The sequence below is a fragment of the Camelina sativa genome, chromosome 9, assembly GCF_030686135.1.
Source record: "Camelina sativa cultivar CO46 ecotype springtype chromosome 9, ASM3068613v1".
Lineage (NCBI taxonomy): Eukaryota > Viridiplantae > Streptophyta > Magnoliopsida > Brassicales > Brassicaceae > Camelina > Camelina sativa.
Genome location: NC_141888.1, coordinates 8,505,865 through 8,532,894, shown reverse-complemented (window position 1 = coordinate 8,532,894; position 27,030 = coordinate 8,505,865). Strand labels below are relative to the sequence as shown.

Genomic DNA, 27,030 nt, shown 5'->3' with positions numbered 1-27,030 from the left:
AGGATTTAGAAAAAATTTTAATGACTTTAAAAGTTATGTAAAATATGTTGTTATTCAATCAAGACTTTTAAAAACTCTTTAAAAATTTGGTGTTATTGGTTGTGGATTTGTAAAAAGTTATCTAAAATCTTGATAAATCTAGTGTTATTGGATTAAGAGTCTTATAAAGTCATTAAAGGTTTTATGTTATTCAATTAAAACAAAAAAATCTTTGATTGGTAATGAATTCAAATTTTGTGTTATTGGATTATGATTTTATATAATTTCCTTCATAACAAAAGTCATGAAAACTCTTTCATCAAATAGAAAAATTTTAAAAGATTTTATGAAATATTTTACAAGATTAGGAAACACAAATCAGCAAGATTTAAAATAACTTCCTAAACAGTCTCTTATAGAATCCTTCATTTTTACTTTCTAATTTTCTATGATTTTAAAAATCAGCAAGATTTTTTTTAAAAAAAATTCATTAAAATTCTTTCTAAATCCTAAACCAATACTCCCTAAGATAGAAATAAATAACTAAGCAGGAGTTTATAAAATTATAAAATAAGCACGAGTAATTATAAAATTAAACCAAAGCCAAAAGGTCCAAAACCAAATTGCATAATAAGAGAGAAATAACAAGGAATCCATTACAAGACCATACATTACGATAATAAGTGGTTAAGGTAGACATGTCATCTAGTAGGAGTAGGACTAAGCAGGAGTTTTCTGACAAACTGCAAAGCTTTCAGGATTGATCGTAATGCTCTTCGTACAGTTATCTGTTTTGTAGATTCCCACCAATCTGTCTGCTAGCTCAAACATGTTGTTCCTAAGACTGCACCATTAATTCATAGTTTTAATTAGACCTCAAGAACTGACTTAACTTGAATAAGTCAACTACTGATTGAACTAGAAGATTAAACTGACCTGATGATAATGAACTGAGCATCTTTAGTACGGTCTTTCACGTAATGCCCAACAATTGATACGTTTTTGAAGTCTGGTGTAAAAAAAGAGTGAAAACGTTCAGGGATCAAATGAGTTTTTTGGCAGATCAAAATATGACATTGGGGGGAATGGGAAGAGTTACCAAGAGCAGCGTCGATTTCGTCCATGACGTAAAGTGGAGTAGGCTTGTAGTGATGGAGTGCAAAGACTAGTGCGAGTGAGCTAAGTGTCTGTAAGTAAAAGAAGTAGAGAAGTTTTTAGGAGAGTTCACAAACAAACTAGTGATATAAATGTGTGTTAAGATGTTTGTTTTTGTGAATGACCTTTTCACCACCGGACAAGTTTGCAATGTTCTTCCAGCTCTTCTTGGGAGGTCTTACACTGAAAACCACACCTTCTGAGAAAGGGTCCAGCGAGTCTACCAGCTCCAGCTCTGCATCACCTCCGAGAGTGATCATCTGCAGAATCATATTTGTCTAATTTATTAGGGATAAAGATAAAATGTATAAGATAGGCAAAGAAAAAAGGATTATGTTATAGTAAGATTTGAAAAGCAGCATTCATAGAAAGACAGCATTCATAACTTTTAAAAACCTCTCTATATTTTCATTATACACCATATTGTTATTCGCCAAGCTTTAGGAGTTGTAAACAATGTTCAAAAGGTAAACTAACCTGATACATTTCTTTGAGCTTTAAGGATATTGTGTTAAATCCTGCCATAAACTCATCCAACCTGAAAGGAATTTGTAGTCATCCAAGTTTAGATTCGCTTCATGACACCGAGAACAAAAGGGAAACACATATATATACAGAGAAAACTAGAGGTGTGGGATACCTTCTCTTTCTCAATTCATCATACTGCTTCCTTGTGTCATCACGCTCTTGGGTCACAGAGTTAAGTTCGTCTACCCGTCCATTGTATAGTTCCACTTTGCTCCGGTACCTTTAAGTAATTATAGCAAACAATCAAAAAAGCTAGAGAAACATGTGTAAATCGAAGTAAGGAAGAAACAACAACAAAATTCTTACTCGGCGATCGAGTCAAGATTTGGATTCAACTCTTTTAGCTGAGCCTCCAGTAAGGCAACCATTTCAAGAGCCCTTTTCAAATCACAAGCTTCATTCAAATTATTATCCATCAATGTTGCTTGGAGCTTGTCCGGATCAACAAGATCTTTCTGAATTCTGCAATATAGAATGACAAATTTTAGATGTGAATGAGGTAATCATATAATGAAGGGTTTACCATACATACTGTTCCATATGCTTTGTGAGTGCAATCTGCAAGTCATTGAGTTTCTTCTTGTAACCCTTCTCTCTCATTTCTAATTCATTGTACTTCTTTTTCATATCTTGGACTTTGAATTCTGCATCTACCTGTATTCAACTAGAGTTTAGATGGTGAAAACAACACAAAGAAATACAGCAACCAGCAAGAAAGAAAATGATTTGGTAGTTTGTTACCCTAGATGCCTTCAACTCGTCCACAGACTTTTTCAGATTCTCATAATTGGACCTTGATTCAGTCAGAATGTCTTTATGCTCGTCAATCAACTAAAAGAAAGGGCAGATCAGTGAGTTTTATCCAAAATTCCAAATAGTATCTAGATAATTCATGATTGAGATAAGAACTGCTAAAACCTTCTGTGTTTCTTTGTATGTCTCTTGGATTGCGAATGCTTTCTGTTCTATAGTTTTGAAAGTCACATGCAACTTTTCCTTCTCACCCTCTAGCCTCTCTTTTTCTCGAGTCGCTTCTTCAATCCCCTTTGTCAACTTCTTTATCAGTTTCTGGTTTGTTTCTATTTGAACATTACACCGGTTGATCTCTGTATTATTTTTGTCGATATCCTAAACATGAGTAACATAAATTAGGACAAACTTAACTGTGAGATTACTAACAGCATGCTAAGAGAAAAAGCAAACTTACAGTCTGAATCTTCTCAACCTTTGCCTTTTGTCCTTTTAATTTCTCACCACCAGCGTTCTCTATGTTGGTTTGCAGCTCCAAAGCCTAAAATAAGAAACCTCATCAAGTTTAAATGCAGTAGTTCTATATTACAGGGTAATAATACAATGGAACAACAACATAGATTTTGCATCTACTGATCTCAGCTCCCAAAGGAAAAAAGCAGTCAAATTTTTTATAAACATGGCTGGTTAGACAAAAAAACATATTGCCACATTTCAAAACAAAAATAGAATTACTGATGTTACGCACATTATCCTTCAGCTGTTTAGAACCCTTCTCAAGTTTTTCAATCTCTTTTTCTTCTTTGAAGATGATTTTCTTAAGCTCTTTAAGCCTGTCGATTTCATCTGTCTTTGGCTGAGATGCAGCTTCCAGGGAAGCTAGTTGTTTTTCGAGATAATTATGCTCAGAATTGAGACTTTCAATCTAACGATGAAAGAAAGAAACAATTGGTTACATTTAAGGCAACTTGATCACATATCTCAATAATAGGGAGGATGATACTGATAAATTCACAGAAGACAGTACCTCTCTTTGGCTTTTCGCCAGTTCCATCTCCAGGCGAGAGACTTCGTTTTCTGCAGCTCGATATTGTCTCACAGCATTGCCAATCTTTTCGCGGATGTTGCTTAACATGTCAACAATTTTGGAGAGCTCATTTTCTGCATTAGAAACAGCTTCGCCAGACACACCAGTGGCTCGAATAGAGGTTCCCATTCTTCCCCCACGTGGCTTGCCTCCCCCTCCACTCATCGTACCAGATTTCTCAAAGAGAGCGCCATCAAGGGTCACGACTCTTCGAAATTCTCTGTTCCCACCATATGCAATACGTGTTGCCTAATAAGCAAGAAATTTTGTCTCTATTAGCTCAGCTTTGATTCCAAAGAAAGTTTGTATTTTAAAAGGTATTACCCATCTTGGGTTTCACTAGATTAGCTGAGTCCATAATTTACTAATGTCAGTAAATAAATTCTGTAGCTGAGTCAGTCTTGATGAGCAGTCATAAATATACCTGATCAAGATCCTTTGCCACAACAGTGTTTCCCAAGGCTGCATAGAATGCAAGTTTCATCCTTTCATCCTTTACTCTGATCAGATCAAAGAGGCGTGGTACATCCTCGGGAGTTTTCACTTTCTCCTTCAGTTTATGTATATGATCTGTTTGTTTTTCCTGCAAAAACGAATATTGTAGAAGGATTATTCATTCTTTATCTGCACGAGCAATAACTAGAACCTACTTGGTGAAAGAATATAAAGCTTCAATTTCAGTCCCCTTGAAGAATTACTAAAAACACTCCCTACTGCACTTCATTTGCTGATTCAAAATCCACCATAACACGTTCCTAACTTCCTAATTTGATAAAATTTTACTACGACCAACTCAGAATCACAGATCTAAGGATCCCTGTATGATTACTAAGACCAACTCAGTATCACAGATCAAAGGATCCCTATATTACTATTCTTCTGTATAAGTTGGCATTTTTAATAAATTGGCCAGGCTAGTAATTCAAAGCATATAAACAGAAAGTGGTATGCAATACCAATATCATAAATGTTGCAACGCCAAGATTTCCCTTCCGCAGCAGCTCAACACATGCTTGTGCTGCAGAAGTTGTTTCCACAACAATGTAATCAAGGCCAGCGCATGCAGTTGATATGGCGACATCGTATTTTGCTGCATAGGACAGCCATGTCAGTGATTGTTAGCTTTGAGGTATTTCTTTTAAAATCATTTAAACGACCAACTGTGGATTCACATCTAAAATCCATTTATCATGAAAGATATTGTCAGTTAAAATGTCACACCTCATACTACAAGGAGAAAAAATAGTCTGCAATATTAAAGGTGAGCAACGTATATACTGGATGATAGACCAATATACTCACCATCAATGGCACCTAAGTCCCCCATCCTTCCATATATTCCTTCAATTTGATTATTCTCCTTTGCTCGTAAAACTGCCTTCAAAACATCACCCTGACTCTTCTCAGAATTCATTGCTGATTTGAGCTCAGCAACTTTTTCTCTGGCTGCCTGCTCCTGTGGAATAAGTATCTCTTGCTCTTTAAGTGATTCCTGCAGAAGTTAAGATACATACTCTCAGTTTCACAAGAACTACTACAAACTACAGTCATATCCTAATAAAAATACCTGCTCCACTTTTCGAGCTTCGATTGCTTCATGTTTCTTCTTCTCTATATCAGCTTTCCTAGAGGTAGTTGCTGCAGCTTTTTCTTCTTTTCTTGTTGATATATCAGAGAGCTGTTTCTGAGCATCTATGAAGGCTTTCAGAGCAGCTTCATGCTAGAATGACAAAGTGGCAATGATCAGCGAGAAGCAACTCCAGAAGCATATAAGATTTGATTATGGCAAAGAATTCTTTAAAGCAGTTGGAGTAAGCTAATATAAACCTCTCTAGAAATTCTTTTTACTGCAAAAGTTCTCGACACCAAGCAAATTGTTATAACCATATGAGATGTACCTTCTTGCTCAATAGTTCACTTTCGGATAATGCAACATCAAGCTTTCCCCTGTGCACAATTAGATCTTTTTCCCAAGGTTCTAATTCAGCACGAATCTTTGTAAGCTCAGACCGGTAACCTTCAGTTTCAACTGCAACAAGACAGAAATAATTAATTGAACAAGCTTACTCTTGAGCAAGAAGCTAATCGTTATAAAGTCCTTTTTACTGCAATGTTATTAAAGAAGCTGCCAGGGTAACAAGGACATCATTATTTAGGGCAAACGATCCTAAAGCATAACACACCTTTAGCTATCTCTTTGATTTCCTCCAATGCCTTCTCCTCATCTACCAAGACCTTCTGAAGCTTTGGTATATTTTCCTGAAGTTTAGGTATTAGATTCGTCGAGTCCTCAGACTCCTTTGTCATAACATCGATTTTGGATGAATCCTGCATAACAACACAGGTAAGGTATATGCACCCATGAAAAAGTTCAACCATCCTTTTATAACTATTATAACCTTCTCAAGTTTATCCTCAAGTTTCTTGAGTTTTTGCTTCACATGCTTCAAGTCCTCCCTATGTTTTACGTCCTGCCTTTCAAACTCTTTAAACTTCTCCTTACAGCCTTTAAGTTCATTATCAAGAACCTAATCATTGCAAAGGAAGATAAGGTGATTAACCATTTGTTGAAACTTAGGAGAAAAATATTTGAATTTAGCCTTCTCGGCAATAAGCATGAGAGCAGAACACATCTGGACTTCAGACATACCTCTTGTCTCTTCTTATGTTTTTCATGCACAGAATTGAATTCTTTTAACTCTTTTTCACTTTCGTCCATTTTCACTCTGAAACAGAAATATTACGATAATTGTTACCAATGAATTCATATAATTTTTTTGATATTTTAAAGAGAATTTAGTAGTGCTTACCGGTCATCTTTCAGACTATTTTCCAAATTCTGCAAGCCTTCTCTCTGATCAGTAATTTTAGCTACAGTATCTTCGTGTGCCATTTTTGAAGCCTTTTCTTGCCATTTGAGATGTGATAACTCTTTCAGCATGTAATTCTCTGCCTCATCCTTCACACCCTGTTCCAAAATCACGTTAGCAACATATACCACAAAACCGGGTCACATAAAAGAAGGGCAAACGTCAACAAACCTCTAAGTTGTCTCTTTCTTTCTCAGCTAGTTTCACCATTTGTACAACTCCAGACCGCTTTTCATTGAGCGTTTCAAGCCTTAAATTTCAGAGGCAGTTGCAATTATATTAATAGTATCCAACAAATCAGGAACCACTTGCATCTAAATCTGCCTAGTAAATTATGAACACATTCACAAAAGAGCAAATATGATATGCTTATGAAGAAAGCAGGTGATATTGCATTTTCTATTCAAGCAATGCGCCTCAAACACAGTTCTTGGGCATTGGCTGTTTAAAAGAAACTATAGAATGCATAGATCACTCACTGCTTATTCAATTCATCTATCTTCTCCACATATTTATTTGTTCCAATGATATCTTCGAGGTATTCAAGAAAACCTTCATCATGGGGACCTTGAGCTTTCGGCTTCATGAGTGATATCTGTTCTACCTCCCCCTGTCAACGTTCAAGAAACAATATTAGCGGAGGGAAACACGTAAATTCAACAATATGTAGGCTCTTTCTCTAAATTGAGAACCTGAAGAATCAAGAAACGGTTGTTGTCGAGATCTACTCCTTTCCCCTTCAACTTTTTTGTAACTTCAGTGAAATTGCTCGACCTGTCATTAATATAATACTTGGACGAATTATCACGGAATGCAACCCGGGTAATCATGAAATCACTTCCAGGAACAGTCTCATAAGTTCCATCTTCCTGTATTAGTTCAAAACAACAGTTCACATCACTACAAATCTTATCCAAAGTCAATGAAAATGAAAGAGACTGGAAAGTCAAAAACTTCAGAAACTTTCAAACAGAATTGAAAGATATATTCATAATAAGGTATCCAAATAAAAATTAAGCACACAACAACGTTTTACCAAATCGATAATCTCTTCAAACTGTACAGAGACTCCAGCACTATCCAAGTTCTGGTGATTAGTTGAGTTGTGAATTAGCTCTGAAACTTTGTTCAGCCGCATCTGACAGCAACGAAAACATAAGATTACTCAAACAAAACTTAATCGAAAGAGCATAACTAAGATAAAAGAGTACTACTTACCTGCTTAGCTCGTTTCCCAAACACAAAAAGCATTGCATCTATCACATTACTCTTCCCACTCCCATTAGGTCCAACCACCGCAGAGAAACTCTGAATTTCAACAACCCAGTTAACAAAACTTTCGAATTCAAGAAAACGCGATAAAACCCAAACCTAATCAGCTTCAATTTTGGAAAATGAAATTGAGGAAATGTAAAAACCCTAACCTTGTGGAAAGGACCGACGCGTTGTTCACCAGCATAAGATTTGAAGTTCCTCATCACAAGCTCTTTGATGTAAAGCCTCGGAGTTCCAGATTTCTTCTGGTGGTTAGGCTCAGACTCGCCGTCGCCGCGAAACTCACCTCTTGGCTGCTCATCTTCCTCCATCACCACACCACCACTAAACTCTCTCAGTCTCTCTCACTGGTCAACTCGGTGTTGACTTGTGTTTCAGATCGCGAAACTTTCACCGGATTTGTCACTTCTTCAATCGTCGGCTAGTTTCCTGTGACTCGCTTTATTCGCCGGAGGGAGACGAAAAAGTTTGGCTTTTCAAAAAACAAAAAAAAAAAATACGAAATTTGAATTTTTTTTGGTTTCTTTATTAATAAAAAACATAAGAAAAATACAAAAGCTAAAAAAGGGCCAAGGCCCAACATAAAGAAAACGAAAAGTCCAACAAAGGGATACAGACTTGGGAGAGAAACTAGCATATGCACTCACCGCCGACTGCTGAAGCTCCAAAACCACCGGACAAGCCATTGCTGATTTACAACAGTTCCAAATAGAGGCACAAACCTATCGACTGGAAAATCCTTAAGAGGGTTGCATTCAGAAAAAAAAAGAAAAAAATAAAAAAAACTCATATATACTCGTTTAGAATTTTAGATAAGTCGGTTTTTTATAGAATACATCAAAATTTAGTTTAGATTTTTGAATTGGGGATCTTTTAAGAGAATGGAGAATGTATTATGAGTAAACTAATGATCACATAAAGTGAGATATCTAATATTTTTGTAGACACACATCATGGACAAATCTGACTTATTGATATGCTAGGTCTACTCTCAAATATTTTGGACCCATTAAGGGTTTTAAGTGCCCTAAACTCTTACTTAAAAATGAATGACATATTGAATTATTCTTGTGGACTATATTCAGTTTTTCACACTCAAACTACTTCACATTTGCAATCGCAGGCTTCTACTTCTACATATATAGACAATATTATTATTTATTTTTAAAAAAAAAAACTGAAAATTTTTGGATAGAAAGGATCTATAATATTTTATATTCGATTTTGATCTTAAAAAAAAATATAAGGGAAACATCATCTATTTAATCTTAATATAAAAGAATTTATATATCTTAAGTGAATGGTTTTATATATGTATTGAATACTTGCAATGAAGAATTGTAGGGATTAAAACATAAGTGTTTACTCAAGCTGTTTATGGAAGGGGTTTCGATTACACCTAACATAGGACACATTGTGCCCTACAAAACAGACAATTATTTGAAGTGATTTTAAAGCCCAAACAACTCATGCATGTGTTCTTCCAACAACTCATCAGATCCCACCCCTTAACTTTACTATATTTCAATATTTGCCCAATTTTAACTTAAATATATTAATTTAGACCCCTAAATATGCTCATGACACAAAAAGAATACTGGCTAGCTCTCTTACAATATTCCATTTTTTTTCTTTTCTTTACCGATTTGAAAACCCAACTCATGTTTTCACATAAAGCTCAATTTGAAAGAATGAAAGTTTGAAATTGTTCTATACTTTGGTGTGCGTTATATTCTGAAATTTTGTGTGATGTGACTAGAGGATAAAAAGCCATTTCACACACAAGATAAATAAATGCGCATTGGTGGTTAATTTTCTCATTAATTATAGAAAATCATATTCTAATTAATATCTACATTTTATATATATGTGCATTTGTAAATACATTTTCTGAAAAGATTAGTATGCAAGTTATCCCTCCAAGCTATATGAATATTATTATATAAGTGGCAACAGTAGATGTATGACATTGGTGGTGTGGTGAAAAACAAAAATTGGACCCACTGAAGATTTTGTAGTCCAATTCTTGGGTCATTGATACTTGTTCTATAAAAGGGGCCACATCTGATCCCACTAAACGTTGTACTGATCTCTCATCTATGTCAATAATTTCTCAAATCTGAAAATAGTATTCTCTGTGGTTCATATCAATTGTTTTTATAGGATTGTTTTCTTTTGTTTGAAGTTAAGTGTCCATTTTGATTTTGATGAAAGTTTTGCCAAAAAGAGTACCTTATGGAGACTCTTAATCATGAATAGGTGTTACAGATTATCTTATGATCTTGGATGAGCGGTTAAGAGTTAATGGTGAATTTGATTCAGTTAACACGGGAATGACCATCTTATAAAGTAATGTGTACTTGCCTTCTTTAGAATGTGCATGTGAGAACTATGATCGGGTATATATGAAAACGATCGGGTCGATCGATAGAGTTTTGTTCATGTTTTCAATGTTACATATATACTTACATACATTATGCTAATGTGCTACATATTATGGTTTTGGATTTTGACTGTACAAAAAAAAAATTAATAATAATAAAAGAAAAAAAGTCTCTTAACACTTGTAAGAAAAAACCCATAAAAGTGGGGTTTTGGATTTTGTTTCTGAATTTATAAAAAAAAATTTAAAAATTATTTTATTTTCTGGACATTAAAACTTTTGAAATCTCAATTCCGATAGATAAAAGAAAGAAATTTTTTTTTTTGCTGCAGTCTTTGTTAGATAATCAATGACTTTGGAAAAAAAATAATAGACCATATAAACCAATGCTGTAAAAAAAACTATTACCATCCAATCCATAAATTCTTTGTATTTAATATCCTGTGTTTACTTTCGCGCTGAACTGAATGAAGGTGAAATAGGTGTACTGGGCCTGAAACAAATCCAGCAAAGTAAAAGCCCAATGCAGAAGCCCAGTCAACATCCTTGTGTCAAGACAAATTTGTCTGTACCTGCAAAGTCTCTGCACAACAACCGTTTTGATGCTCTTGTCGATAGGGATGATGACTAGTCCATTCACAGCTGTACACATGAGTCACCTAAGCCTAGAATGTTCTTCTTGTTCTATATAAGACAATGTAGCTGCATCTTGTAAATGTAGCTTGAGATTATAATAAAGAAACAGAGTATTTACAGAGTCCTTAGTATATTTTCATGGTATCAGAGCCATTGTAACCTTCACAGGTTCTTCAATGGCGACTGCATATCCTTTCCCTGATAACATCCATGTCACCAGTACAGTTACAATCAAGCTAAACAACACCAACTATCTTTTGTGGAAAACTCAGTTTGAGTCTCTCCTATCTTGTCAAAAGCTCATTGGGTTCGTTAATGGTGCCATCACAGCTCCCCCGCGTACCGTCTCGTCAACAACCAGCAACACTGTCACAGAGACTCCCAACGCACTGTATGAGTCTTGGTTCTGCACAGATCAGCTTATCCGCTCCTGGCTCTTTGGTACCTTGTCAGAAGAAGTGCTCGGGTATGTTCACAACCTCACCACATCTAGAGATATTTGGCTGTCGTTAGCTGAGAACTTCAATAAGAGTAGCATAGCTAGAGAATTTACTCTTCGCCGTAGCTTGTGGGTTCTAGAAAAAAAAGACATGACTTTTGCGGCTTACTGCAGAGAGTTTATAGCTATTTGTGATGCTTTGAGTTCTATTGGCAAACCTATCGATGAGTCCTTGAAGATATTTGGTTTTTTGAATGGTTTGGGACGAGACTACGACCCTATCACAACTGTTGTTCAAAGTTCTCTGAGCAAGGCGTCTCCTCCTAGTTTTGGTGATGCTGTATCTGAAGTTGAAAACTTCGATACAAAGCTTCGGTCATACAGTGCTCCTGAGTCTGTTACACCACATCTTGCCTTTCAAGCTCAACAAACTGGATACGGGAATGCATCACGAGGTGGATATCGTGGTCGGGGAAGGTCTTCAGGACAAAACAGAGGACGTGGTGGTTATTCGTCCAGAGGCAGAGGCTTCTCTCAACATCAATCCAACCCTAGAGCCTCCGGAGAGAGACCTATCTGTCAGATTTGCGGACGTATTGGTCATCTTGCGTCTGACTGCTGGAACAGATTTGATGAGAACTATCAACGGCCTGATATTGCTCAAGTGTTCTCTTCTCTGCAAGTCTCAGATGGTAACGAATGGATCACAGATTCGGGTGCTACCGCTCACGTTACTCCTTCTGCTGGAAACCTGCAATCTGCGACAACTTACACAGGGAATGACACGGTTCAGGTCGGTGATGGAGCCTATCTCCCTATAACTCATGTCGGATCCACCACTATCTCTTCCTCGGCAGGTAAGATATCTCTAAACAATGTTTTGGTCTGTCCAGATATGCAAAAATCGCTTGTTTCTGTCTCAAGATTGTGTGATGATCTGCCATGTGGAGTTTGGTTTGATGCTAACAAAGTCTGTGTTGTTGACATACCCACTCAGAAGGTGGTGGCAAAGGGTCCTCGAAGTAGTGGTTTTTATTTGTTGGAGAATCAAGAATTTGTAGCTCTCTTCTCTAATCGCCAATGTGCAGCTCCTGAAGACACTTGGCATCATAGACTTGGGCACTCAAACTCTCAAGTTCTCCAACAATTAAAGAACAGCAAGGAAATCAGTTTGAATAAGAGCAGCACTACCTCCATTTGTAAGCCTTGCCAGATGGGGAAGAACAGTAGACTTCAATTTTTTTCTTCAGATTCTCGAGTGTTGAGTCCTCTAGATAAGATTCATTGTGATCTATGGGGACCATCACCAGTTGTATCCAATCAAGGGTTTAAATACTATGCAGTTTTTGTGGATGATTTTTCTCGATTCACTTGGTTTTACCCCATGCGTACAAAGTCTGAATTCCTCTCTATATTCAAAGTGTTCCAGAAACAAGTTGAGAACCAATTCAAGACTAAGATAAAAATGTTTCAGAGTGATGGGGGAGGAGAGTTCACTAGCAACAATCTGAAACTACATCTGTCTGAAAATGGAATTCTACACAGGATATCTTGCCCATATACCCCACAACAAAATGGGGTTGCAGAAAGTAAACACAGACATCTTGTAGAACTTGGCCTGACAATGTTGTTTCATAGTCATACTCCTCTTCATCATTGGGTGGAAGCCTTCTTCACTGCAAGTTTCATCACCAATCTGCTTCCTACAACAACTCTAAATAACTGCAGTCCATACGAGGTTCTTTTCAAACAGAAACCAAACTATTCCATGCTTAGAGTTTTTGGCTCTGCTTGTTACCCCTGTCTTCGCCCAATGGCTGCTCACAAGTTTGATCCAAGGTCATTACAGTGTGTTTTTCTCGGTTATCACACTCAGTACAAGGGATATAGATGTCTCTATCCACCTACGGGAAAAGTCTACATATCTCGCCATGTTGTTTTCGATGAAGAATGCTTCCCATTTCAAAATCAATACAAGTCACTCATCCCAACATATCAAACTCCTCTGCTTCAAGCCTGGAAAGCTGCTTCAATACCTCCAGAATCACTTCTTGTATCAGAAAATGTCTCAGTTTCACCAGGTTATTCTTGTCAAGAGACTCCAACACAGAATCTGGTTACTGAGAACGTTCCTGTTGATACAATTGTTCCAGAAAATACTCAAGTTCCAAGTGATTCCGAGACTGACACTCCTTCGACTGCAAGTGACTCAGAAACTGACACTCCTTCGATTGACGAAACTGACAACTTTGCAGTCGAAGAACAGGATTTTGAAGATCAGCTGCAAGAAGATCAATCAGATAATACTCACTCTATGATCACACGAGCTAAAGCTGGGATTCATAAGCCTAATCCGAGGTATGTGCTTCTCACTTCGCGATTTGCTCCTGTAGAACCGAAGGATATCACTGCTGCTCTACAACATCCAGGGTGGAATGACGCCGCTCATGATGAGATCAGTACAATTCATATGTTACACACTTGGGATCTGGTGGAACCTACAGAAGATATGAATGTTTTGGGATGTAAATGGGTGTTTAAGACAAAACTCAAACCTGATGGATCTGTAGATAAACTCAAAGCTCGTCTGGTTGCCAAAGGATTCGATCAAGAAGAGGGACTGGACTATCTTGAGACATTCAGTCCTGTTGTAAGAACTGCAACTATAAGAATGGTACTTGATGTCGCAACGTCAAAGAACTGGGAAATCAAACAACTTGACGTCTCTAATGCTTTTTTACATGGAGAGTTACAAGAGCCAGTGTTTATGACACAACCTCCTGGTTTTATTGACACACAGCGACCATCTCATGTGTGTCGTCTTACCAAAGCTCTTTATGGCCTGAAACAAGTGCCAAGGGCTTGGTTTGACACCTTCAGCAAATACTTAATAGAGTTTGGATTCACTTGCAGCAAATCTGATCCTTCTCTATTCACATACCACAAGAATGGTAAGTCTCTCGTTCTTCTCATGTATGTTGATGATATGTTGCTTACTGGGAATGATTCGGCTCTGCTACAAGCTCTTCTCAAGTCCCTGAACAAACGCTTTTCGATGAAAGATCTTGGCAAACCTAGCTATTTTCTCGGTGTGGAAATTCAAACATGCTCCACTGGCCTCTTTCTTCATCAAACAGCCTATGCCAAAGACATCTTACATCAAGCTGCCATGTCCAATTGTAATCCAATACCTACTCCGCTGCCACAAAATCTGGACAAACTAAATCCAGAACCGTTCTCTGAGCCAACCTATTTCAGGAGTCTTGCAGGGAAGCTTCAATACCTCACCATCACCAGACCTGACATCCAATTTGCAGTTAATTTCGTGTGCCAAAGGATGCATGAACCAACAGTCTCAGATTTTGGTCTTCTTAAAAGAATCTTGAGATACATCAAGGGCACCTTACACATGGGTCTGTATTTACATAGAAGCTCCAATTTATCACTATCAGCTTTCTGTGATAGTGATCATGCTGGTTGCAAGAAGACTCGGAGATCAACCACAGGTTTTTGTATTCTCCTTGTTCCCAATCTCATCAGTTGGTCAGCTAGAAGGCAGGAAACAGTCTCCAACTCCTCAACAGAAGCTGAATATAGAGCACTTACAGCAACGTCTCATGAGATAACTTGGATATCATTCCTTCTTCGTGACTTGGGAGTCTCTCTACAATATCCCATCGTGCTCAAGTGTGACAACCTCTCTGCAGTTTATCTAAGTGCAAATCCGGCTCTGCATAAACGCTCCAAGCATTTTGATACTGACTATCATTATATACGGGAACAGGTTGCTTTGGGGCACATTGAGACACATCATATCCCAGCACAGTTTCAGTTAGCTGATGTCTTTACCAAGTCTCTTCCAAGACGAGAGTTTGAAGCTCTTAGGGGCAAACTTGGTGTTGGTGCTTCACCCACCACAAGTTTGAGGGGGAATGAAGGTGAAATAGGTGTACTGGGCCTGAAACAAATCCAGCAAAGTAAAAGCCCAATGCAGAAGCCCAGTCAACATCCTTGTGTCAAGACAAATTTGTCTGTACCTGCAAAGTCTCTGCACAGCAACCGTTTTGATGCTCTTGTCGATAGGGATGATGACTAGTCCATTCACAGCTGTACACATGAGTCACCTAAGCCTAGAATGTTCTTCTTGTTCTATATAAGACAATGTAGCTGCATCTTGTAAATGTAGCTTGAGATTATAATAAAGAAACAGAGTATTTACAGAGTCCTTAGTATATTTTCAGTGAAGAACCGTACGTAGAAAAGGGTTTTGTTTTGTGCCAATTTGCTCACTTTCGTAAATTGAGTTGTTAATTAATACTTAATGAACACAAACATAATATTTATCCACATGAATTTATTTGATATATATAATTTAGATAAGAACGAAATTTACGCAAAAAATAACATTAGTTAACGTAAGGATACAAACAAAGTAAAAAATGTTGTCTTTGACACGTTTACAGTAAGCTAGTTAGGGTTTACATTGTCATTTTAATCCCATTTTTAGGTCTTAGGACCACATGCTTATGCTTGCAAGCAAAATAAAAAGCCAACAAAACTTTATCTTTATTATGGACCAACCATGCAATTCATGATTCTCTATGCCCAAGAAAAAAATAAAAGAAGATCCTCGTTTTTATGTTCAGTCTTTATCATCTTTTTCCAAATTTTAAACTAAGCCAATTTCTTTTGGCTGATAATTAATACTCTAACATCACTCGGTCAACTTGTGAGCTGTAATAGCATTAATTGTTTGCTTATCAACCAGGTTTTGAGTTATACTTTCCCCCGGAAAATAAAGATCATAAACCATAATTGTGATTTATGAAAATATTTCGGAAAAATTAGGAGAAAGCTTTCGGGTTTTGACTTTGAAAAATATGATTCTCCCAAGAACATTTTAATTTACGTGGCGAGCTTAAAAGTATAAGGGTGATGCCTTGGGTTGACACGCGAAGTTTTCAAATACGTGTCACTTTTTAAATCTTTAGCGTGTTAATTATGATTACGTAGTTTTGTTGACAAGTTCTTAAAAACTTAAGAAGACCATATTTATCGTCATTGATAATCTATCAGTTTTTGAATTATTGTTATTTAATTTAGAACAGTTTTGGTCGTGTCTGGTGGATTAGTGACAAGAACCGCACAGAAGGTTAAAGTCTAACAACACGGCTCGTGGAGTTGATCGTAAATATTGCTGACTGGCGAGGGCATATAAGTCAGATAACAAGAAACATCGAGGAAACCAAAGTACGGTTTCGTGGAGTTGCGTCGTTACGAACTGAACTGGTGTCGTTAAGTAAAGCAAAAAAATGTTCGGACAATAAGACGTGAATATCCGTGTTGGTCGTCGTTAAATCCCCACCCAAAAAAAAAAACTATGTTTACAAATTACAACTATGCTTAGAAATGGTAATCAAAATACCATTATGGATTTATATATTTTAGGATAGACAATTTACGATGAACTTGCTAAAACATAGATTTGAAAACATAGATTACTGTATTTATACTATTATGGATTTATGCTTACAATTTACGATGAAACTGTAATTACTGTATTCTGACTTAAGAAGTGAAATATAGTAAAAGATTGTAGGACAAGTAAAAAGTAAGAATTTGATCCCAAAACAAAATGTAAAAAAGTAAGAAAAAATTGAATTGAAATTTAAGAAAGGGACTAATCAAGTAGAACGAGGTTATAAATGATGGTCATCACACCACCAAGACAATTCCGAAATTGTAGCCTCAAGCACCCGATTATTCATGTGTTTATTTGGCTATGTGAGTGACATACATTTCTAAAGTAAATGGTGGTTGGGTGCATATGGTATTATGGTAAACACATTACATAAATGTTATTATATCTCTTCTTTGTACTATTATATATGAAAATAATTCTCGCGCACTTTTATATATGTGGAGATCACATTTGTGAGGGTGGACGATGAAAAAGAGGAAAGAATCACGAAAGGTGGTCCTTGTGTACACAAATGGTATATGTGCCCTTGAGAATGGGTTAACATAGCTACTACTATATGAATGCGGTCCATTGCGCCCGCCACTACAACTTTGTCAAAACCTTATATCCCTAATTTGTTCCGGGTCAATTCGGTGATGACTTATTTTATTCATTAACGACTACACTCTTGACTTGCATTATCAAATTCTCCTAAATTGCGAAGAGATTGTACACAATTATGTATTAGTAAACAGGGATGCATAAGTTTTGTTTGTTATCACCAGTTTTTTTTTTTTTTTTTTTTTTTTTTTTTTTTTTTTTTTTTTTTGTATTTTGGGGACATGGAGCAAGGTAGATTCGTTTCTCTGAATTCACTTTCCATTCGAAAAAAAAAGAATTCACATGTAGATGTAGATTAGGAAATAGAAGCTGAGACTGTTTGTGTTGCTGGGTGGTGGTGTTGTTTGGATTTTGCAAAGCAAACCGAATCAGTTATTTATAGTCCGGTGACAGGGTCCAGTTGACAATCCGGCGGACCAAACTTTTTCTATTGGACAGTTGATTGGTTTAAGTCAGTTGTGGTTAATTAAGTCATGCTCTAATCTTAAGTCATTAAAAGCTAAACCGGATCATCCAAATGTTATCCAAAAAAGAAAACGTTAAGATTAACCAATAATCAAAACCACTTCAACTATTTTTATCCCAACATCGTCACATCGATAACTCCACCTGTTTAGCAAATATTTTTTTGGGGAAATTTGAGATTCTGGTCCCAAAACTAAAAATTTATTGGAGAAACATGATTTTAGTATTTAAATATGGAGCAAAACTCCAAAACTACTTTATCACCAAAAAATATTAGAACATTTCATTTGTATTTTTACTTAGTACAATAATATATTTCTACAAATATTAGTAAAATAAAAACATATAAAATTTGAGAGGTTATTTCATAACTAAACAAATTAAAAGACCCTAAATAAAGTGATTTGAAATAAAATACAATTTATATAACTCCATTTTAGAGTTGGAAATGAAAATTATCGGGAAAATATTTCCTTTCAAATAATGTTTAAAACTAGAGTAGGGTTGAAAATACTTTTCTATTTGCCATTTATTATTTTACGCTTTAAATATGTAGAAAATAATAATAACTGATGTTATAGATCTATTGATCAACCTTGGAGGGTTTTTGGGGATGAGGAGAACAATGTTCTCAGAACATGATCACATTCAAATCCGAGTCCTACTATAAGAGAAAGTGATTCTTTATGTGGTGCCATAATTCTTCGGACAATAGATAAACAATAAAGAATACGTAGTCCCCTAGACCCCAACAATGACATACATCTCATTCTCGTGCGGGCACCAGCCACCATGTCAATATACAATAAGTATATTTTATGCACCGAATACGTATATCTACCATGTACCGAAATACTTGAAGTACAAAATTCATATGCACATAAATGCATACATAGTCGGGTTTTTTTTTTCTCTCTTTAAGATAGGGCTTACCATACATAGTCGTCTACTCGCAGCGTAATCCTGATTTAGAATTTTTTTGTTTTTCTGTAAATAAGATGTAAAAAATTACAAATTCATATAAAAAGTTTCCCAAATCATACAACCAATAAAGTTACCCACATATATATATATATATATATATATATCAAAATGATGAATTTTTTTGTATTTTGTTTTGTTTTTGTTTTAACTTTAAAAAAAAAAATCATCAACATGAGATAATGATAAACAAGAACGTTTGGTCAAAAAAGTTAGAGAAGATTTTTTTATTATTATCAGCTTTAGAATTAAAATGAGATGGAACATATAGAGTTCGAATGGTTGCAGCGGTTACGAGAGAAAATTCCGTTTGTGTATTGAATTGTTTTGTATTTATCATTCATAAATTTTATTTTGTTACAGTGTAGACTAAAAAAATTGAATATATCTGCTTAGAACCAGTTACAAACCACATTTACATAGAAAAAAACTTTGATCCGTGATGAATTGTTGTCTGCTCCTTACAAGTAGAGTGGTCAAGTCCTTTACTGTTTAGTTTCCTTTGCCGGCAACATCTATTCGAATTATATAATAAAGAAGTATTTGCACTTTAACACACTTTTTTTATAAAAAATTACATTCTAACACACTTTTGCACCAACACACACTTTTCTTATATTGTTTTACTTTCTTACTCTTTAACTATCTCTCCAAACATATTACTTCCCAACAATACATTCTTCTTTTATTTTTTTATTTTTATTCTATTTTATTTCCTTTATCTTTTTTTTCTCACCCTATCTAACTCTCTCTCCATCTTCAAATAATTTTTATTTTATTTGTTTATCTTACTCCCTTTCTTTAATATATATGTTTGAATAATCTTGAGTGGTAGATAACAATATATATATTCCTTAGCCACATTTATACATTTCTTTTAATTTTGCATTTTGATATATTTATCATCTACAAAATCAAATCTATATGCTTATATGTTTATGATTATTAAGTTTCATGTTAAATATATATAATATCATCCATCAAATCTTTTTCATTTGTTATTGACCATCAGTAAAATGTTTACTAGTAAAAATTATTCAGATTTGGCTACATTTGTTACAATTGCTATGAAATTAAATTTATTATTATGGTTTATGATCTAAAATTTAGGATTTAGGGTTTAGAGTTTTAGGGTTTAGAGCTTAGAGGTGTAGGGTTTAGAGTTTAGTATAGGATATAATGAACGGTTTCATGCTTAGGTTTTTAGGGGATATGATGAGGTTAAAATTGTTTGATAGTTAACAATGACTACTTCACCAACACAAATAGTTTTTAGTGGATGTGTATAATTTAGCGTCCATGTGGACTTGATTTTATGGACATGAAAGAGTAAAATCGTTTGATAGTTTACCATGACTACTTTACTAAACCACAAATTACCATGACTACTTTACTAAACCACAAATTGTTTAATTAATTAGGTATTCATATGTTTTTTTCTCTGGTCATCCAAAAATAAGTATTCATCTATGCATGTTAACCATCCACATAATAGCGAACAACATCAATGAATTTGGAAATTTATAAAGAATGTAATGCAAGAAGTCAAAAAATTGGTCTAAATTAAGGTTCAGGGTGTACAGGTTGGGGTAGGTCAATTTCATGTTTTATAGTAAAAGATCTTCATATTTCACTACATTTGTTAAAATTTATATGAAATTAAATTTATGATTATGGTTTATGATCTAAGGTTAAGGTCTAAAGTTTAGGATTTAGGTTTTAGGGTTTAGGGTTTAGGCTTTAGGGGATAGGGTTTAGGATTTAGGGTTTCGAGGTTTAATGTTTAGGATATAATATAATGAACGGTCTCATGCTTAGTTTTTTAGGGGATATGATGAGGTTAAAATTGTTTGATAGTTAACAACGATTGTTTCACCAAAACACAAGTAGTTTTTAGTGGATGTGTATAACTCATCATCCATGTGGATTTGATTTTAAGTATCCAAATAAGTATCTACAAATAAGACATTAGTATCCACAAATACGTATCCACATAATAAGACTTTTTTAGCATCCACATTACAATTAACAAATATTCAACTATAATTGGATAATATATATATATATATATATATATATATATAAGGTCACTGTCTCGTAGATATCATGTGGTTACTTTACATGTAAACTAACCATATGGTTAGTATTTTGTGGACACCATATGGTCGTTGTCTCGTGGACAACCCTTAAAAAAATAACATATGGGAATTGGTTGTTGATGCCACAAAGAAACTAAATATATGGTCACTGTCTCGTGGATATCATGTGGTCAGTTTAATGTATTCTTATGTTTTTATATGATCATCCACAAATAAATATCCACAGAATAAGACACTTTAAGTATCCACATAATAATGAACAAATATTAAACAATAAATGAATAATTATATATATTATTCATTTTAAACATAGTAAAATGGATCTTAAAATATAGAAAAAATATAATTATAATGAATCACAAAAATAAAATCAACCATATATGTCATAATAATTAAATAAAGTGTTTACAAAGAGAGAAGAAAAAAGAAGAGAAACAAAAAAAAAGTAAAAATTAGAATAGAAAAATATGACATAAAAGTGTTTGAGATAAAAAAAATAGAACATTTATATTTGTTTTAGTTGATAGTTAAAATGGTCCCCACATTTTGTTTTGTTTAAACTCTAGTTTGATCTTAACTTTCTCTCTCATATTCTTGTTATATGTAAAGGGGAAAATAGTCCAAAAATTATGTGAATAGTGTAAAAAGTTATAAAAAAGTGCCATGGATAGAAAGTGTGCTAGAATGCAAACACTTTATATGGGAAAATGTCATGAAAACCCACTTTGGGTGTGAGTTGTGTCACAAAAACCCACTTTCCACTCATGGTATACTTTCCCAAGTTTTTTGCTTATGTGTCCACTTTCCTTTTACATTTTTGCCTTTACTAACAACTTACCTCTCTTTCTCTCCTTCTTTTCTCTCTTTTTCTCTTCTTTTTTGTTGTTAACACTTTAACAAAGTAAAATATATTTATTTGTTATCATAAAACAAATTTTCTATTTATTTATATAAAATATGTTATGATTATATATTTTCTACATTTTAAGATACATATTGCTATATTTTTTATGAATTTTTAGATTATACAGTATCCATCAGTCGTTGAACATTTGTTCAACTATAAGTGGATAATCAATTGCAGTATTGTTAATAGATTGTTACTTATGTTTATTCATACAAAATATACATACATAAATTTGGTTAGATCTTTATCCATAGCATATTATCCATAACACAACATAGACCAAATAAGTACAAAACCCTTTAATTCTAGATTTTAAATCCTAGAACATAAACCCTTGAACCTAAAACCAAAACTATTCACTTGAAAAAAAAATAAACAAAGTTTAGTGGATAGAAAAACTATAGATAGGTCTCCATGGATTTACAAAGCATATCTAGACATTAAGCTGAAGAATAGCAGTTGAATGGTGGCTATGGATGTGATCATGTGGATATTTTTTTGTGGATACCAATGTAGACAGACCAAAGAATCATCATACAACATCTACACAATTAAATCCATAGACACCATGAGCTCCTTGCTTCATATTTTGTGTTGGTCCAGAAACATATACACTCATAAGTGGTTAATAAACAAAATAAAAATTAACAACATTGATTTATTTAGAACATTGAATATCAATCATGTGGATTAGTAGTTATGGATACTTATCTTATAATATCTTGCTCATTCTTTACATGAGCAGAAATTTGTCCAAGATAAATTAGCCACATAGATTTCTTTTAGCTAAATGTTTTTGTACTATTTTTCAGCTAGAAATAGATATATTAGAACTTAGAAGTGTCACTAGAAGCATACTACACAATAAATATGGTCATTATTAATCTCAAAGCCTATCCACCAAATTCTGACCAAGTGGACAAACAATCCAGATGAAATTTATTGACAAGTTTGTTGCATGTTCAAACATCACTATAGTTTAGCCACTTAGATGTCTTTTAGCCAAATGTTTTTGTACTATTTTTAAGCTAGAATTAGAGATATTAGAACTTAGAAGTGTCACTAGAAGCATACTACACAACAAACATGGTCATTATTAATCTCTAAGCCTATCCACCAAACTCTGACCACGTAGACAAGCAATCCAGATGAAATTTATTGATAAGTTTGTTGCATGTTCAAACATCACCATAGTTTAGGGTTTAGACTTTAGATGGTATATAGATTCAATGTCTATGTTTTGAGTTCAAGTTGTATTGTCTAAGGTTCAAGGTGTAGGATTTAGGGGTTAAGGTTAAAAGTTTAGGTTTAGGTATGTGGATGATGTGTCTATATTTTTAATTCATGGTTTAGGATTTAGGGTTCAAGGTGTATGGTTTAGGGTTTAGGATTTAAGATTTAGGTTATAAGGTTTACGTTTTTGGGCTTATATGGATTTAGTGTCTATGTGGTGTTAGGATTTAAGATTTAGGGTATAAGGTTAACTTTTTTTTGTTTGTCAACAACTAAAGTTACTAAACTTAAAATTTAGTATGTTTATCACCAACTAAAGTTACTAAACTTAAAATTTAGTAATGAAAATGAAAAATAAATGTTAAAGAAAAAAATATTAGAAAAGAAAGAGAAAAGTTAGAGAGAGAGATGAGAAGGAAAAAAAAAGTAGAAAGAGAAGTTTAGTTTAGTTAGAGGGTGTAAGTTGTAATTTGACATAAGAAAAGTATAGGGATAGTAGAAAGTGGGTATAAGTGTCAATACTTTAGGAGAAAGTGGGTATGGGTATCATTTTCCCTTAATCAAAAGTGTGCCATAGTGCCAATCTCTCTATAATAAACTACTAATAAAACATGAAGTGAACTTAGTGCAGTGGCCAAAGATAAATCCTTAATGCACAAGGCACCATCACACCCGGGATCGAGTCCCGTTCCCTACGAATGTAGGGATTAGGCTAATGGGCCGGTCTGTTGTGACCCAATGGTTGACAAAAAAAAAAAAACTACTAATAAAACAAGCTGAAACGCTCATTTAAATAAAGAAACTCCTCCAAATATGTTAAGACTACAGAATAGTCTAACATCATTTTTTAGAGAAAAAAATTAAGATTAACTTAAATTATGTAGCACAACATAACTATGCACAATTTTTTTTTTGTCTTTTTACATACAAAATATTTTTACATCTCATAACAGAAGGAACAAATATTAAGAAAAAAAAGTAAATAAAAGACAAACTTAAAACAAGAAGTGTCACAATGCATGAGAATATTAATTATAATTGGACTGTCTTTATGTTTAAGACATTTATTACTCCTACATATATAATTTTTTCCCACTCTCTAATTGTAGGCTCCACTTTTAACCATACATCTAACCATAGTTAAAACATCCTCAAGCCCTGTCCTTTTATTTTAAAATTTATTTATTCACATTTATTAATATTTTTTTATTTCTATTGTATCTCTCCTTATTAAATTATTTTATTCTCTCTTAGCAACATTCATCAACCAGATTCACTATCATCTCTTAATATAACCCATCTTCTTCTTCTTCATCTTCCTCTTTTAAACTTATTATATAAGAAAAAACAACATCTCCAAAAAGTTGATTAATCTCTTTTTATTATCCTTCTTCTTCGTTTCTTGGGGAGCTTTAAACATAAACCCTAATATTTTCTTGATTTTTTTTCGTGTTTTCAAGAAACGAACATAAAAGTCATATAGAGATGCTTGAAGTTAGAGCAATGGATATGATGACTCCTAAATCACCAGAACCCGAATCCGAAACTCCGACCCGGATTCAACCAGCTAAACCCATCTCCTTTAGTAACGGAATCATCAAACGCCACCACCACCACCACCACGTAACCGTCACTTACAAAGAATGTCTCAAGAACCACGCGGCGGCGATTGGTGGTCACGCGCTAGACGGCTGCGGCGAATTCATGCCGTCTCTTTCGTCAACGCCTTCCGATCCAACTTCTCTCAAGTGTGCAGCTTGTGGTTGTCACCGTAACTTCCACCGCCGTGATCCTGACGATTCCTCCGCCTTACCACCACCGTCTCTTCCTTTGTCTTCGACCACAACCGCCGCAATTGAGTATCAACCTCATCACCGTCACCATCCTCCACCTCCGCTTCCTCCTCCGTTACCTCTCAGTCCTAGTTCATCATCTCCGCCGCCTATCTCATCATCTTACATGCTTTTAGCTCTCTCCGGTAACAATAAAACGGTGCCGTTCTCAGATCTGAACTTCTCAGCCGCCGCCGCCGCAGCTAACAATCACATATCCACCACGACGCCTGGCTCGAGGAAACGTTTCAGGACTAAGTTTAGCTCGGGTCAGAAAGAGAAGATGCATGAGTTCGCCGACCGAATCGGTTGGAAGATTCAGAAACGCGACGAGGACGATGTCCGTGAGTTTTGCCGTGAGATCGGAGTTGATAAAGGTGTTCTCAAAGTTTGGATGCATAATAACAAGAACACGTTCAAATTCCCCGGCGGAGGCGTCGCCACCGTGCAGAGGGATGGTAACGGTGTCTGCGGAGAGGATGATGCTGTTCGCGGTGGAAGTGGTTTAGGTAACGATGAAGACGGTGGTGTTGGTGTTGGTGTTGGTGGTGGTGGGAGATTTGAGAGTGATAGTGGCGGAGCTGACGGTGGAGGAAACGTAAACGCCTCGTCGTCTTCGTCGTGAAGAAGGAAACATCTTGTCGTTTTTTTGCAGGGAAAAGATTAAATAAGGGAAGAAGCTTAAGCTTTGTTTTAGCTTTAGATCATAGAGAGAGTAAGAGAACTAATTAAGCACTTCTATTATTATCGTTAATACGTTTTTTAATATTAATTAAAACTCTTTTAGCTCTTTTTATTTTCATTTTTATTATAAATTCATTACCAATAATATTACATTTGAAATGTTTCTTTCATTAAATTTTTCTATTATGTCAATTTTCTCAATTAAATAACCATGAAATAAACTCCTAATTAGGAAAAATTAGTGCTACTTTGTGCAATATTTAGTTTGATATTTAATAATATGTTTTTTGGCTTCTTGTTTTAAATGTACTTTGTCGCTTAATATAATGTAACGTTCCGAAAGATTTCATAATAATTTTCCAGTAATGGAAAGTTTATATGAAGTTATGAACTATTCACCCTAATTAGCGACACAGTCACACAGGTCAATACATACCTAGTAATGAAACAAACCCTAAAATGTGACTTTCCCCAAAATAAATAAACTAGTGAAATTTAATTAATTTTTAATATTATTTTTTGGCTTTCTTATCTTGAAGAGTACTTTGTCGCTTAATTTAATATGCGATCAAACTAAGATCTAGGTGTCCTTTTCATAAATCTCTCTTTATTCTTTGAGAAAAGAGACAGTTTTTTTTTTTAATATTAAATTATTCTAATATTATATTTTCCAATGATTAGTTATCTTGGTGTCTGATTAACCCAAGATTCATTTAAATTTCCTCGTTAATCCATTTCTTTCCTCATCCTAACATTCCCACTATCCGTTTTTGGTATATAATGTTCAAGTGTTCATTATTCTTAAAGTACAAACTACAAACAAGTATATATTAGTATATAATTGTGATCTAATAATATTATTAAAGTACTATATAGGGTTAGTTTAGGACGTGGAACTAATCATTTACTTTACGAATAATTTGGAATCACTTTCTAATTGGGAAACGTATAGATGCAGCCGTGGTTATGCGATAGGGTTATCACCACAATTAGATACTAGTCGTGATTAACAAATGTCGGCTTACCAAACATTAAATATAAATAAAACTGTACTTAGTTAGATTAGCACAAATATGATTATATCTTCTACTTCTATAATGTATCTAGGATTCAATTCTTGAATACGTTACGTTCCATTGCAAATGTAGTAATAGAAAAAAGAAAATAATAACTTTTGAGTTATATCACCTAACAATATTTGCTAAATTTAATACTAATAAAATGATAGAAACTATTTGCTATTATTATATTACAATTTCGTGAAGTCACAAATCTCTTTTTCGTGGTGGGGACAAACTTTAACACAAGCTGAGGTTATGGCCCTAACTGCCATATACCATGTGCACAGTGCACCATTTACTAATTTGAATATATATTTTTTTTTTTGTTCCTGACGTAACTGTATTGCTAACAAAATCGTACGTTTTATTTTATTGTATTATTTTTTTTCTTTGGAAAAGTTCGATATCTGAAATCTGAATATAGGGTATAAAACAACATTGGTCGACCTAATTTCTTATGAATTTTAATTTTAGTGGGATATAGACCTCATTTGGTAATGGTCCAAAATATTGAAATAAATTTGTGATGCTTATCAATCACAAATTAATTATTGATAGAAAATTATTTACATTCGTCGAATTTC

At 34.5% G+C, this 27,030-nt stretch overlaps 2 protein-coding genes across 2 annotated transcripts; one reads left to right on the top strand and one right to left on the bottom strand.

Annotated features, from left to right (window-relative positions):
- Nucleotides 1-587: 587 nt before the first annotated feature.
- Nucleotides 588-8,197, bottom strand: LOC104710733 (structural maintenance of chromosomes protein 4). The gene is made up of 28 exons (XM_087463938.1): nt 7,794-8,197; nt 7,588-7,677; nt 7,406-7,507; nt 7,062-7,238; nt 6,849-6,979; nt 6,541-6,619; nt 6,310-6,467; nt 6,150-6,225; nt 5,899-6,027; nt 5,683-5,827; nt 5,398-5,528; nt 5,067-5,219; nt 4,802-4,991; nt 4,456-4,589; nt 3,924-4,082; nt 3,440-3,748; nt 3,161-3,337; nt 2,870-2,953; nt 2,581-2,790; nt 2,404-2,493; nt 2,195-2,316; nt 1,969-2,124; nt 1,775-1,882; nt 1,612-1,672; nt 1,260-1,394; nt 1,079-1,166; nt 916-988; nt 588-823 (listed from the first exon to the last, which is right to left on the bottom strand). The coding sequence occupies exons 1-28, from the start codon at nt 7,953-7,955 to the stop codon at nt 700-702; spliced, it is 3,753 nt and encodes a 1,250-aa protein (XP_087320064.1). The 5' UTR covers nt 7,956-8,197; the 3' UTR covers nt 588-699.
- A 15,851-nt stretch (nt 8,198-24,048) lies between these two features.
- LOC104710732 (zinc-finger homeodomain protein 9) lies at nt 24,049-25,555 on the top strand. The gene has a single exon (XM_010427381.3). The coding sequence runs from the start codon at nt 24,355-24,357 to the stop codon at nt 25,324-25,326; it is 972 nt and encodes a 323-aa protein (XP_010425683.1). The 5' UTR covers nt 24,049-24,354; the 3' UTR covers nt 25,327-25,555.
- The last annotated feature ends 1,475 nt before the right edge of the window (nt 25,556-27,030 follow it).